The sequence below is a fragment of the Pongo pygmaeus genome, chromosome 21 (assembly GCF_028885625.2).
Source record: "Pongo pygmaeus isolate AG05252 chromosome 21, NHGRI_mPonPyg2-v2.0_pri, whole genome shotgun sequence".
NCBI lineage: Eukaryota > Metazoa > Chordata > Mammalia > Primates > Hominidae > Pongo > Pongo pygmaeus.
In genome coordinates, this window is record NC_072394.2 from 37172253 (window position 1) to 37184950 (window position 12698).

Here is a 12698-nt window from a genome sequence, read left to right on the forward strand (position 1 = left end):
ATACTTAATAGTGAAGGATATATTTAATTTACACCAGGTTCCCTTTTAATTCTTATGGTTCATCTACACCAACAGAACTAGAACAACATACAATAAGCACCCAGTCTTGTGAAGACTGTCTCCTGTAAGAGCAGCAAACTCCTTGAAGGCCTTTATCCTGCCCCCATCTCTCTAACACTGAGGTGAAGAGGCAGAGAGAAGGGGAATTAACCTTTCCAGAGCTCTGCGTGAGGCAGTGTGTTGGCAACTTGACAAATCTTCTCATTTGAGTCCTCTCTCAGAATCCTAAATTCTGGGAGGTAGAATGTACAATCTCCATTTTACAAGTGAAGTACATGGCTTAGGAGAGATTAAGGAACGTATCAACTGTAACTGGTAACCAGTGGGCTAGAATTTGAACTCTGATCTTACCCTGAAATTTGTGTTCTTTCTGCCTCTCCTCCTGGGTGCTTACCACTCAGTGGTAGGCACTCAAAGCATTTTAGCTGCATAAATAAGATAGGCACTTGATTAGCTGGCCTAGGATATCGTAAAGGTCCTTCCCAGCTCTAGCAATGTGTGACTGACTCCACTCTGGGGAAATAGAGCTTCTTCACTTAAGCCTCACAGGAGGAGGAACATGTGGGGGAAGGGAAGAAGTGAAGGAGGGGCGGTTGTAAGGACACCTATGCTTCCATCATTAGCCCATCTTAACAGTACATAGGAAATAGCCTGAACTAGATACACAAATGGAATGTACCAATCAACAAAGAGATTACATCAAAAAGAAACTGGCAATAACAATTTTTACCATTTATTGAATAATAATTATATGCTAGGTTCTGTGCTAAGAATGTTATATGTACTACCTTATTGAATTCTTACAACTATTATTGTTCCATATTACAAAGGAGGAAACCAACGTCTGGAGTGGTCAAGTAACTTGCCCAAGCCCATACAGCTGGTAAATGCTGGTGTTATAATACCAACCCAAGCCTACTGGCTCTTGACCACTTTGTTTCTACTGTGTCCATTATCATGAAACTCTGTTTTCTTCCAGCTCTCCTCTAGAGTAGCCCAGACAAAAAAAGAATGGTTCCTGAGATAGAGTACAGTGAGAATGGGGCTATGAGGGCCCACTGTTCTGAAACAGTCATGAGCAAATCTTCACCCTGGTAAAGAGAATCTGCAGAAGCTGCTGTTCACACTTAAGGCACAGTGTTAAATGGGAGGTTCACAGTATAGACTCTGAACAAACGCTGAACATCTTTGAGCTTCAATCTTCTCACCCATACAATGGAGTTAAGAATATCTGACATGGTTGGTATAAAGATGATGCAAGACAACATATGTAAAAATGCTTCCTTATAAATTGAAAAACTTGTATACAAATGAAAGGTATCATTATTTCAGAAACTCTTTGTTTTGAGAGCCTTAGCTCTCTTTGTTTTGTTTTTTTGAGACAGAGTCTCGCTCTGTTGCCCAGGCTGGAGTGCAGTGGCGTGATGTCAGCTCACTGCAACCTCTGCTCCCAGGTTCAAGCGATTCTCCTGCCTCAGCCTCCTGAGTAGTTGGGATTACAGGTGTGTGCCATCATGCCTGGCTAATTTTTATATTTTTAGTAGAGATGGAGTTTCACCATGTTGGCCAGGCTGGTCTCGAATTCCTGACCTCAAGTGATCCACTCACCTCGGCCTCCCAAAGTGCTGGGATTACAGGTGTGAGCCACCGCACCCAGCCCTTAGCTCTCTTTAATGAATGCAAACTTAACATGGGATTTAAAAGCATATTTTCCAACATACTTTCAATAAATAAAACTGCTGCTATTGCCATTTAGCCCATTCTCTTTCCTCCAAGTAAAAAAGGAGGCATGCTTTCTCTTGTGGGATTAGGTCATCAAAAAACTGACACAAAGAGATGATGAAGCCCCAAGTACATACCTATGCTGGGTAGAAGTTCTGGATGGGATCCCACCTTCTCCTCCACTAGGCCACCCGCAAGTGGCTCAGATGCTATGCCACCATGATTGCTTTTTGTGGTCGGTACGGCGGAGATGAGCTCGGAGGGTACCAGAGTGGTTACTATCGAGCGTACACTGGTGGGGAGAGCACCGCCAGGTAAGCTGGGTCCTGCTGAGGCAGTGCCCGGGCCCACGGGGCTAGAGGTCATTTTTAGCAGAGTGGGTGCTGGGGGCGTTGGGGTTTTACTGTCCAGCTCTGTGGATAACTGCTCTGTTCCCATGAGCCCCGGAGCTGTGGTGTCTAGCCCTTGGCCTTCAGTCTCTCCATCTGCACCATATTGTTCTTCCCCTTTCTCAAGAGAGCCTGTAACTTTCTTACAAGCCTTGGTCAACAAAATTTGGCCAATTTTGTCCACTTTTCCTTTGCCCTTACTAGACGAGACTGGGCTTCGCCGGTTGACAGAGGACCCTGGACTATTGGTCAAAAGGGGAGAAACCATTGTGGTTGACTGTGAAGAGGGAAGAGTGTTCTGATCTGCTGAGGTGTTCACCTGAGGGCTAGCCTCATCTGGATTCAATTCTTTCACTTGCTGCACAGGGGGATGAGAAGGGACAACTGGAGAAGACGTACAAGGAGGAGAAGGAAGCTGAACAGGGGTGGCTCGTGAGCTAAGGACCAAAGGTCGACCTGTCTGGATGTTTGGAGCAGGACTACTGGAGAGGGCATTAGGCGGTACAGGAGCAGAAGAAAATTTTATGTTCTGAGGTATGTGTAAAGGGCCAACAACTGCAACAGAGGGAGGCATCAGGCCAGAGTTGGTTGTCAGTGGGGCTGCAGGAATTGTGCTTGGCTGTGATCCTTTCATAACCTGAATTATTGAGGATGAATTGATAAAGACAGGTGTAATGAACTGAGGCCGGGCATTAGATTGAGCAGCTGACTGTCCCTCAGAACCCATAACCTTGCTACCTGCATTGGGCATTGTGACAACTGTTGACATCAGTGCAGACTGCAAGTGAGTTGGCAAAGCTGCTGATGTGTTAGCTGAAGTTGTGATGGGATTGGAAGTGACAAATACAGTTATTTGATTTGGGGGCAAGGGAGTGGAAATGGAAGAAGAGCTAACAGGTCTTGACATTACTGGAGGGATGCTTGGTGCAACATTAGAACTGACCTCACTCAATTCGGGATGCACAAGGGATGAACACGGCTCATTACTGTGAGGTAAGTTTAGGGAATTAGAGGGTTCTTTAGAAGAAGACGGATCCTGCAGTGTGGGAATGACAGATGCTTTTTTGAGGTCCTCCCCAGAAACTACTGGAGGTGTTACTTCCAGATCTGTAAGCCCAGGGGGTTTAATCGTCACATTGGGAGCTCCAGAGTTGTCAAGAAGTTGACTTAACGATGTTGGTGCTTCCCTCATAGCAGGAGACACCAAATTTTTGTTCTCTTCGACACTGGGAAGTTTGTTAGGATCCGAAGGCTGCCCATCCTTTTTCGATTGATCTTCAGGGACAACCATTTTAACTTCTTGGACAGGGACTGCTTTTAGTTCAATGTTTACCTGTTCCTTCCTACTCTGGGAATTCTGGCAATCACTGTCCTGAGGCACATTCAAGCTCTCCTTGTTATCCTCAACAACACCCCCAACTGCAGCCACAGACACAGTAGGATTCTGAGGATTCAGCCCACTGTTGTTAGGAAAGCTCCCAGGTACAGGGGGATTGGCCAGAGGAGTGGGACTGACCAATACATTTCTTGGCAACTCCACATTCTGCAACAGGGCTGCATTTGTCTGAGAGGCCAGAGTAAGTTTAGGGGCTTTTGAATTTTGCCTCCCAGGGCTTGGAGTGGTTTTCCTACTGGACCCAGGACTAGACCTGCGACTGTTGCTTGGACTTGCCCGTTTTGTTGCTCCAGAATTAGACTGCTTTCCAGAATTCACTACCACAGAATCTAATTTGTGAGTTTGTGGGGTAGCAAAATTGGAAGGATTCATGGTAAGATTTGAAGGTGCTTGCCCGATGGCCTTCAAAGTTGTTGGATTTAGGCCTTGTTGATCAAAGCCCCTGTTTAAATTTGGCCTAGGAGGTAAAGGAATATTAATCTGTGGAGGGAAGAGTCCTGCTATGGAGGCATTGAGTCTTTCTGGTGACAGACTGATTTCTGAAGGTTCTGTGCTGGGAGGGCGGTTGTTGGGTGTCTGAGGATAATAGGGTCTGGGGCTGGCTCTGTTTGGTGTTTTGGGCCTAGATGTCTGGGTTGGCGCAGCCACATTTGGAAAGTGGTGTCCGTGAGAGCTGGGCAGGGAATTTACAGGGGGTTGCTGGGGAGTTGCACCTTGAGTTGCTGAAAGGGGTGATGGTCCAGGTTTTGGCCCTGTCATCATTAACTGATTCTGGGGAAGTACTACATGTGAAGGCATGTTGTTTGGGCCTCCTGGGACAGATGGTGCTTCACTGCCACTTGCTTCAGGGAGTGAGGTCATCTCCGCCAGTGGCGAGCTGGAAGGATTCTGCGGGCTCTCCTGATAGACCATTTTCCTTGAATTGCTTCCCAAAGGAGTATTCACAGGCATTGGCATTCTTTGTTTATCAGGTGATGGTGGCACGGAGGCAGGTCCTTGCAGACTGACCATGACAGGCACACTGCCACTCTGTTGCATGGGCATTCTCTGGGAGTCGGGGTTCAGGGGGCCCCTTGGAGGATGGACACTTTGAGAGACTGGAAGCCTAACTGATTTGGGATCCTGCTGCATCATGAGCATCATCATCATTTGTTGCTGCTGCTGCTGCTGCTGAGACTGTGGCTGACTGGGAGGTGGTGGCTGCTGCTGCTGAGGCAGTTGTGGCTGTGGCTGCTGCTGTGGTGGCTGTGGTGGGGGTGCCACATGCTGCATGAGTTGAGGAGGCATCTGCTGAAGTGGCCTCTGTTCAACTGGTTGAGAAGGATAACCTAAAACAAGCCCCCCAAATCAGGGAAGTTAGATTTTTCAGCAAGAAAATGTTGCTACCTTTAGAGTATAGCCAAGCAATACTCATCTAGGTGGCACAGACTATGCACAAACAGCTCAGGCATGCCCACTCCTGGGGCAGGGGCAGCCCCTCATTACTTGACATAAGCAAAAGGGGCACAGTGCTTAAGCAAGCAAAAAGCAAAGCATCAAAAAACCTGGAGCTCCTCGGTGTGTAGGGTCTGAATGAGCCATGACTGTACTAAGAGCCTGATTTTCTGTGCTATGCACTGAAAATGGCTGTGTCTATACCAGCCAAACATTCAGATTAAATGAGAAAAACTCCATCAACAGCAAGTGCCTGGCCACCCAAGATTCAGGTCTCATGTAGTCATAATCAATATTTCAATGTACTTGTGAATGAAGTAAAGCATTTAGGATTCACTTCTTCTGTTAGCACAGGAATAATTTTTTTTAAGATGTGGTTTTGTTGAAAATAACACCATTGAAGACAGCCTTTTTATTCTTTCAACAGAAGTAAAATATAAAATTCTAGGATTCAGTTCCTTAAGAAAGAGGAATTTAAAATTATTCCAATTCATTGGCTCCATACACTACGCCGCATCCTTCACGCTTAATCCTTTGGGGGAAACCGACTGAATTAAAATTGCCCCTCAGGTGTAAATCAGTTTAATAAACAGTAGGAGCTAATGGAAGCTGATATACACATTGAAAATAAAATTAGGGCACTGAAGTTTTTATGGATATTAATTTGCACTTACTTTCTTACATGCAAATCTCTATTTGGAGAAATATTTTCCATGAATCCACAGTTGCAGAATAAGTAAGGCAGAAGCATAACCCTCAGGAATAAAAAATAATTTTGGGAAAAGAACCCTGAAGGACAATGTCTTCTAGAAATGCAGAGGGCAACATCTCAAATTATTCTCTTTTTTTGTGAAGATTTTACTTGGCATTTTAGAACCAAAGCCTTACAATCAGAAAAGATAAAAAGATACGCAAACCAAGAATAACGGTGGTTCTCTGGGAAAAAGTGGGCATACAGCTGGGCATATATGGGATACAATTCCAGTTCCACAAACTAGATTCATTCCATTGTTGCATGAAGAGTACATTAGGGAGGTTTTAAGAAGGTGTAGGAATAAGAACAAGTGGCTCTGGCAGTCAAAAGAAATGCTGACTCAACATTTTCATAGAGCAGCTACCAAATTTTGTGGGTCAGACTCAGTACTCAATTAGTGTCTTCTGGCCAAAGATTTCCATGGTATCAACGAATACAATGTGTAGAATCCAGTTTTGAAGATTTTTTTAAAAATCCTTTTTCATTTTAGGCCCGAGTAACTTCTTGACCTTTATAAAGCCAATAACATATGGCATTTCTATGGTTCAATTGTCCTTTCGACTACATAGTCAAATACAGTGGGTTCCTATTTTTCACATTCAGTCTGGGGTTCCCACATTAAGAAAACTGTAATTGCTGCAAAAGCCTGTTGATGTCAGGGTTATGACATGGATGCCTTTTATCTTTAAAATCAGCCCACCAGACAGTAAATACCAAAGAGGACAGCACAGACAATACAGCAGCCTCTCAAAAGTAACAGTTAAGGGCATGGCTGCTACAGAGTCCAGAAGCTGGAGGCAGCAGTCCAAAAGGCACTAATGATAAGACAGATTGGGGTTGACGTGACAGAATGGTGAAGAGGGAAAGTCAGGACACACACAGTGCCCATAATACAATCACAAACCGAATTTATTACTCAGGGAATGCAAACTCCTATGCCTTTAGGGGCCAGGCAGGTAGTAGAGAATAGAAGTGGACTGGTATAAGACAGCAGGAGTCCTGTCAACAGTGCCAAACTGCAGAGCAGATGCCCTCTTTAAAGGCATTTAAATTTGGACTTTTGTTTAAGACACTGCATAGCAACTCAAACCCATTATAGGCCAAATTCAGCCTGCAGGCCCCCAGTTTGCAGAAAGAAGGCAATAAATGTATACAAAGACCCCTGGGATTCATATAAGAAGAGTTCAGATGTGTCTGAGGCAAGAAGGCATGTTCCTGCTCTCAATGCCTTCTGGACATACTCCCCAAAGACTGATGACCGCCCAGTCTCAGCTATGCTGCTGCATCTCACTGACAGGAAGTGTGATATGCCCAAATAATTTGTAATAAGTAACACAAAGTATTGATATCATGATGGATTTAGCTTTTTGTTTGGACTCAATTTTAAAATACATAATTTAGGGGTAGATTAAAGTTTATTCCTAAAATAATGTCACTCTCATTTTCATGCCAAAAAGGAGTTGAAATAACTAGTGAGGAAGAAACAAAACATACCCTCTGTACACACAGGGGAGAGTAGCCTAAGTGTGAAGGGTTGTGCATCTTCAACCATGTCATAGGAGAATAAAGTTACAAGTCATTGCTCAGGCCAAGATAACCAGGTATAGAGATATTGTGGCAGCTGGCCTTGGTTCTATAATATCTAGGTTTGAATGAATTAATTTTAGGAGCTTTTCCATCTTTGACATAATTTTTCAACATTTAAAGGATAGTATTATTTTATAATCAGAGAGGATACAACAAAGGGGGCTTCCAATATTGGTCCTATTTATTATAAATTATTAACCTACGTGGTAGACATATGGGTGTCTCTTTTATTCTTTATATCTTCTTTATATTTTAAAGACTCATTAATGAAACTTCTATAAAAAAGATCATCTTGTTTTAAACTCTGGTAGTTCCCTGCTTTGAGAAAGCCTCAGGAAGAAATGCTGCAGGAAAGGCAGGCAAGCAGGATTAGAGTGAAATCATCTCTCCATTTAATCTTATCCTGTTCTGATGCCAACTAGAACCTTGACATTGACAAGAATAAAGAGGCACTTCACATTTCAGGGTTTTTTTTTTTGAGACAGGGTCCCAGGCTGGCGTGCAGTGGCACGATCACGGCCCACTGCAACTTCGACTTCCTGGGCTCAGGTGATGCTCCCACCTCAGCCTCCTGAGTAGCTGGGACTATAGGTGCGTGTCACCATACCTGGCTAATTTTTAAAAAATTTTTAGTAGAGACAAGGTTTCACCATGTTGCCCAGGCTGGTCTTGAACACTTGGGCTCAAGTGATCTGCTCACCTTGGCCTCCCAGAGTGCTGGGATTACAGGTGGATGAGCCATCGTGCCCAACCACATTTCAGTCCGATTTTATGAGGACTTAAAATAACAAAGACAAATTTGAAGAGAAAGTGTGTATGTGCCTTCAAAAGTTATATTTGAAATTTTTACTTAATATCAAGGCAAAGCTTCCAAATACCAGACACATTAAATCACTGAAATAGACTAGTTAGCAGATAAAATAAAATACTATTGTTTCCTCGAAGACATGGAAGCCTTGTAATGCCACATGCACCTGTAATAAGTATATAATCTAGCTAACATTTTATCACCTGGTGGCCGGTTTGAAAATTCTGGCAGTTTAGGGCCTGAGTTATCCAAGTTAATTCCTTGTTCTCCAGGCAACGGTGGCTGATCAGCCTCTTCCAGACCAGCTGGGCGAGTATCTGCGGTGCTTAAAAAAAAAAAAAGTAACATAGTTTAGAATAAGTTGTATAGAAAATACACAAAACTAGCTTAACCCTTCCCCTATTTCTGAAGAACTAAAATGTTTGCATTACCATTATTCATATCTCTCTAGTCTAGATAAAATATTAAATATTGGCATAAAAATAATCTGGCAATTTCATTAAATGTTAAAATCCACTTACTCTAACAGCACTGTATTTACTCAGAATGCTTTCCACAAATTCCTGATGCAATAATTTTCATGTAATCACCCATTCCTTAGCTGTTTTAAGACCTGATCATAGGGCTATCAATGTTATAAGGTACTGTTCCTGTGAAACCACACTATCTTCAATGTAGCGATCAAATTCAACTAGGGGGTCTGATTGTTTCTTTTTTGTGGATATAACAGTGGGGGCTCAATTCGTAACACCTTGCAAAAGGTTGTATAGGTTGGCTGATGGTATTCAGAGAACAAAGACTGACACCACCACAATAAAAATTCTGCTGCAGAATGAGAATTTGCAGACATCTCTATTTGCTTTGAGATGCCTTCACTTTTACCTGGGTGTAGCTTAAAATTTTTAGTGGGGAAGAAAAAAATGAAAAAATTATAGCTACTAACACCCACATTCTCAAAGAACAAGACTGCTCACGGGCCTCATTTTGTTTGTAATCTCAGTACTAATTGTACTTTTCTTTTCTGTCTTTAGTTTCCCTTTGCCCTGATTTTGTTCACCCACTTTTAGGTAGTGTTTTGTTTCATTATACTCTGTACAGTTTCATAAGCCACCAAAATCCATTTTAAAAGCCCCCCAGCACATGGAAATTTAGAACCTGAAGCAGATCGTCAGCACATCCAGACCCCTATAACAATTTGCTCCTTGTAAGACTTCTCTCTCACTTTAAATTACAGGCAAGGATTCAGTGAACCTTTACTTTCAGAAAATTGTAGAGCTAAGAAATCTCAGATATCTGGTCCAGCCCCATCATGTTATGAATGAGAAAACAAAGGCCCAAAAAGGTGTATGAAACAGGCCCAAGATTCCACAGTGAAGTAGTGGTAGAGCTGGAAGCAGGTACTTTTCCTGTAAACCCACTGTCTCCCTTTCCTGGGAGTCCTGATGCTGTGTAAGGTCCCTTTCACAATTTGTAGACCTAAGTAACAATTTCCCCAAGGGCTGGTGAAGACGGCAAAAAATGCACACTAGAGGCAACTGAATAACCTTGCAATTTTACTCCCAGACTACCGAGAGAATAAAATATTTATTAAATAATTATTCCCATAGGTTGATGCTAGTAAAGAATTTAACTGAAAGCTATCAGAAAAATTAGATAATTAAGTTTGAATTCAGGAAAATATAGGTTTTTATTAATAATATACCATGATTAGCTTTTAAAGCGTAAGATTCAAGAAGAGGCAAGTGAGCATGATATAATACAGTACAAAGAATGTTGTGGGAAGGCTGGGATAAAGGTAGTTGGTTTAATTTTGAACATTTAAGCTTGTTGAAATAAAGTTTCTTGATTCTTTTTCTATAATTCTAACAATTTATTTCAATTAACCTGTTTTACATTCATTAGCCATTATTTCCTCATTTATTATGATTTTTTTTATGATTAAAAGCACAAAATATAGCTCAGTAAATATTCCTTCTGGAAACATTTTATCAAACCCAGAAACACAAATTAATACTTAGCTTCAGGAAATGAAATATAAATTGTTAATTGCCTTTCCTGCTACGATCTTGCAAAATAACTCACCTGGAGAACGTTTACTGAAAGGGTAACTGATTTAAAAGGTCCAATCATCTTAGCGTGGGGTTTTAAGCTTCTAGGGATGATAAAGAGCCTTTAAAGGAAAGGCACCTGTGCAAAAAAACCATTTCTATTTGAGAGACAGCAGTAGTTTTAATTTCCAAAACACATTTGGCCTCTCTGGTTCCCCAATAGCCATCATAAGCCGGAAGTCAGTGCTTTGTGGAGTTGCCATATGGTAGCACTGGTTACTTTTCAGGCTGATTGCCAAAACCCCCCAACACTGTAAAATTAAGAGATATACCAGCCAATTGCAACATATGAATCTTGTTTGAATTCTTATTTGAACAAATTGTAAGAAAAAAATTTGAGATAATCAGGGAAGTTTGAGCACTGGATATGAGAGTACTAAGGAAGTATTAGTTTTCTAGGTGTGCTAACAATATTGTGCGGGCATATTAAAAAATGTCCTTATCTTTTAGAGACACACACTGAAATATTTACCCAGTGAATTTGCTTTGAAATACTCAAGAGGGTAATGGAAGAGAGTACAGATGAAGGCAAGATAGACTATGAGTTGATAATTATTGAAGCAGGGGGATTTCATTATACTATTCTAGTTTTATATGATGTAAAATTTTCCATCAAAAAAGTTATCCACACAGAAAACAAATGAATAAAATTTGAGGCAAAACCATACAACCTACTTTAGATCTTGCTGACTATTTTTCTTCTTCCGAGGGGGTTTCTTCTTCTTCGGTTTATTTGCGTTGGTATTATTTTGCTTATTGTTTACCCCAAAATGGCCTGCAGATATATCACTCTGCAATAAGTTGACCAACAACGGGCTCGTTAGCGTGACATCCTTATTGACTGGGAAGCCTGGATTTTGACCACAGGACATCTGATTTCCATTGGGAGCTCCACTGAAAGGTGCATTGAAAGACATCCCATGGCCTGAGAAGTGGTTTCCCGAGGCACTGTTTCCCTGCATGGCCTGCACATGAGGGGGGACCATGTTGGTTTGTTGCATGCTAACATCAGGCATCATCTGAGATAAACTGACATCGTTATTTGCTGTAGTAGCAGGATCACCATGCTGCTGGGCCATGTGTGGGCTGGGCCCTGGTGGCCGCAGGACCTGCCCCTGAATGCCCATAACCTGAGATGGACTGTTGTTCACAGGCCCTTGCTGGGGCAGCATCTGTCCTGACATCTGTCCCGTAAACTGCACCATATTTCCTTGCATGTTCGGAGTTGGTCCCCTCATTATCTGGGCTGGTCCCGGCATGACATTGGACTGGTTCTGAGTGTTAAACTGCTGCTTATTCCCCTGCATTTGATTGGTCATGATCTGCTCTATCATTGGGTTCTGCTGGAGCAAAACCTGCCCCTGAGGCCCCATCATCTGGTTATGTGGCGCCATCATTTGTGGGCCCTGCTGGGAAAGCATCTGCTTGGGTGGGGTCATCCTTTGGGGCGAGGGCCCAAGATTTTGGCTCGGAGGGTTCACCATCATCTGGCCCTGTGGCATAAGCTGGGCCCTTGAAAGGATCATAGGGTTCTGAGGGTTCAAGGTTCCTTGTTGCTGGACCATCTGGCCCTGGGAGGGCACGATTTGCTGGTGCATGCCCATCAGCTGAGATGGTGGGCCCTGCTGGGGCTGGCCTTGCATGTTACTGAGGTTCACTTGAGGAACCCCAGAACTACCAGTCTGCTGATTGTTCATGTTGCCATGAATTCCCATGAGGCTGGACTGCATCATATTTGGCGGCCCGTGGGACACCTGCATCTGGTTTTGAGGAGGACCAGCTCCTTGACCACCTTAAAAAAAAAAAAAAGTCATAGTTTCAGAAATAAATATTTTTATCTTATTGGTATTAAGATACTCAAGTTACATTACTCAGAAAGACATCCATCACCCTTATATCCACTGACCAACATAAATATGCTGTTGACATACTTCCTGTGAGTTTTCTAAACTATAAAGATGTGGCTGTGGGATAACTGCTTACATTCCCAATGACCATATAATAGAGAAGGAGAAACAGTTTCTACATTCCCATATGGTATCTTAAAGATTTAACATTTCAAAGATCAAGAAAGTTTACTTTCTTTCAGATTAAATAATGAGAAAGGCAGCATCTCATTGTTTTAAAATGACTTGTAGTGGCCAGGCTCGGGTGGTTCATGCCTGTAATTCCAGCACTTTGGGAGGCTGAGGCAGGCGGATTGCTTGAGCCTGGGAGGTGGAGGTTGAAGTGAGCCAAGATCATGCCATTGCACTCCAGCCTGGTGACAGAGTGAAACCCCGTCTCAAAAAATTAAATTAAATTAAATTTAAAAAGCACTATGGGCTAGTGAAATAACTCTGCTATAAGAATGTGAAGTGTCCTCTTAGGAAAACCTCAACAATGATGAGAAGACATTTAAAAATGCTTCTTGGAAAACTGTAATAATAATGACTCTCAA

The 12698-nt window shown here is 42.5% G+C and overlaps 1 protein-coding gene across 8 annotated transcripts in view; it reads right to left on the minus strand.

Moving 5' to 3' along the window:
- NCOA6 (nuclear receptor coactivator 6) overlaps positions 1 to 12698 on the minus strand; it is a 110207-nt gene that overhangs the window by 23472 nt on the left and 74037 nt on the right. For 7 of the 8 annotated variants that reach the window (XR_008496060.2, XM_063659157.1, XM_054466742.2 and 4 more), the window contains 3 exons: positions 10934 to 12050; positions 8354 to 8475; positions 1920 to 4895 (listed from right to left, as the gene is read on the minus strand). Coding sequence is in view for 7 of the 8 variants with exons in the window: in XM_063659157.1 (XP_063515227.1) it covers positions 1920 to 4895; positions 8354 to 8475; positions 10934 to 12050 (4215 nt within the window). In the remaining variant the exon portion in view is untranslated. The remainder of the gene's footprint in view (positions 1 to 1919; positions 4896 to 8353; positions 8476 to 10933; positions 12051 to 12698) is intronic. The other variant, XM_054466745.2, reaches the window with a different exon arrangement.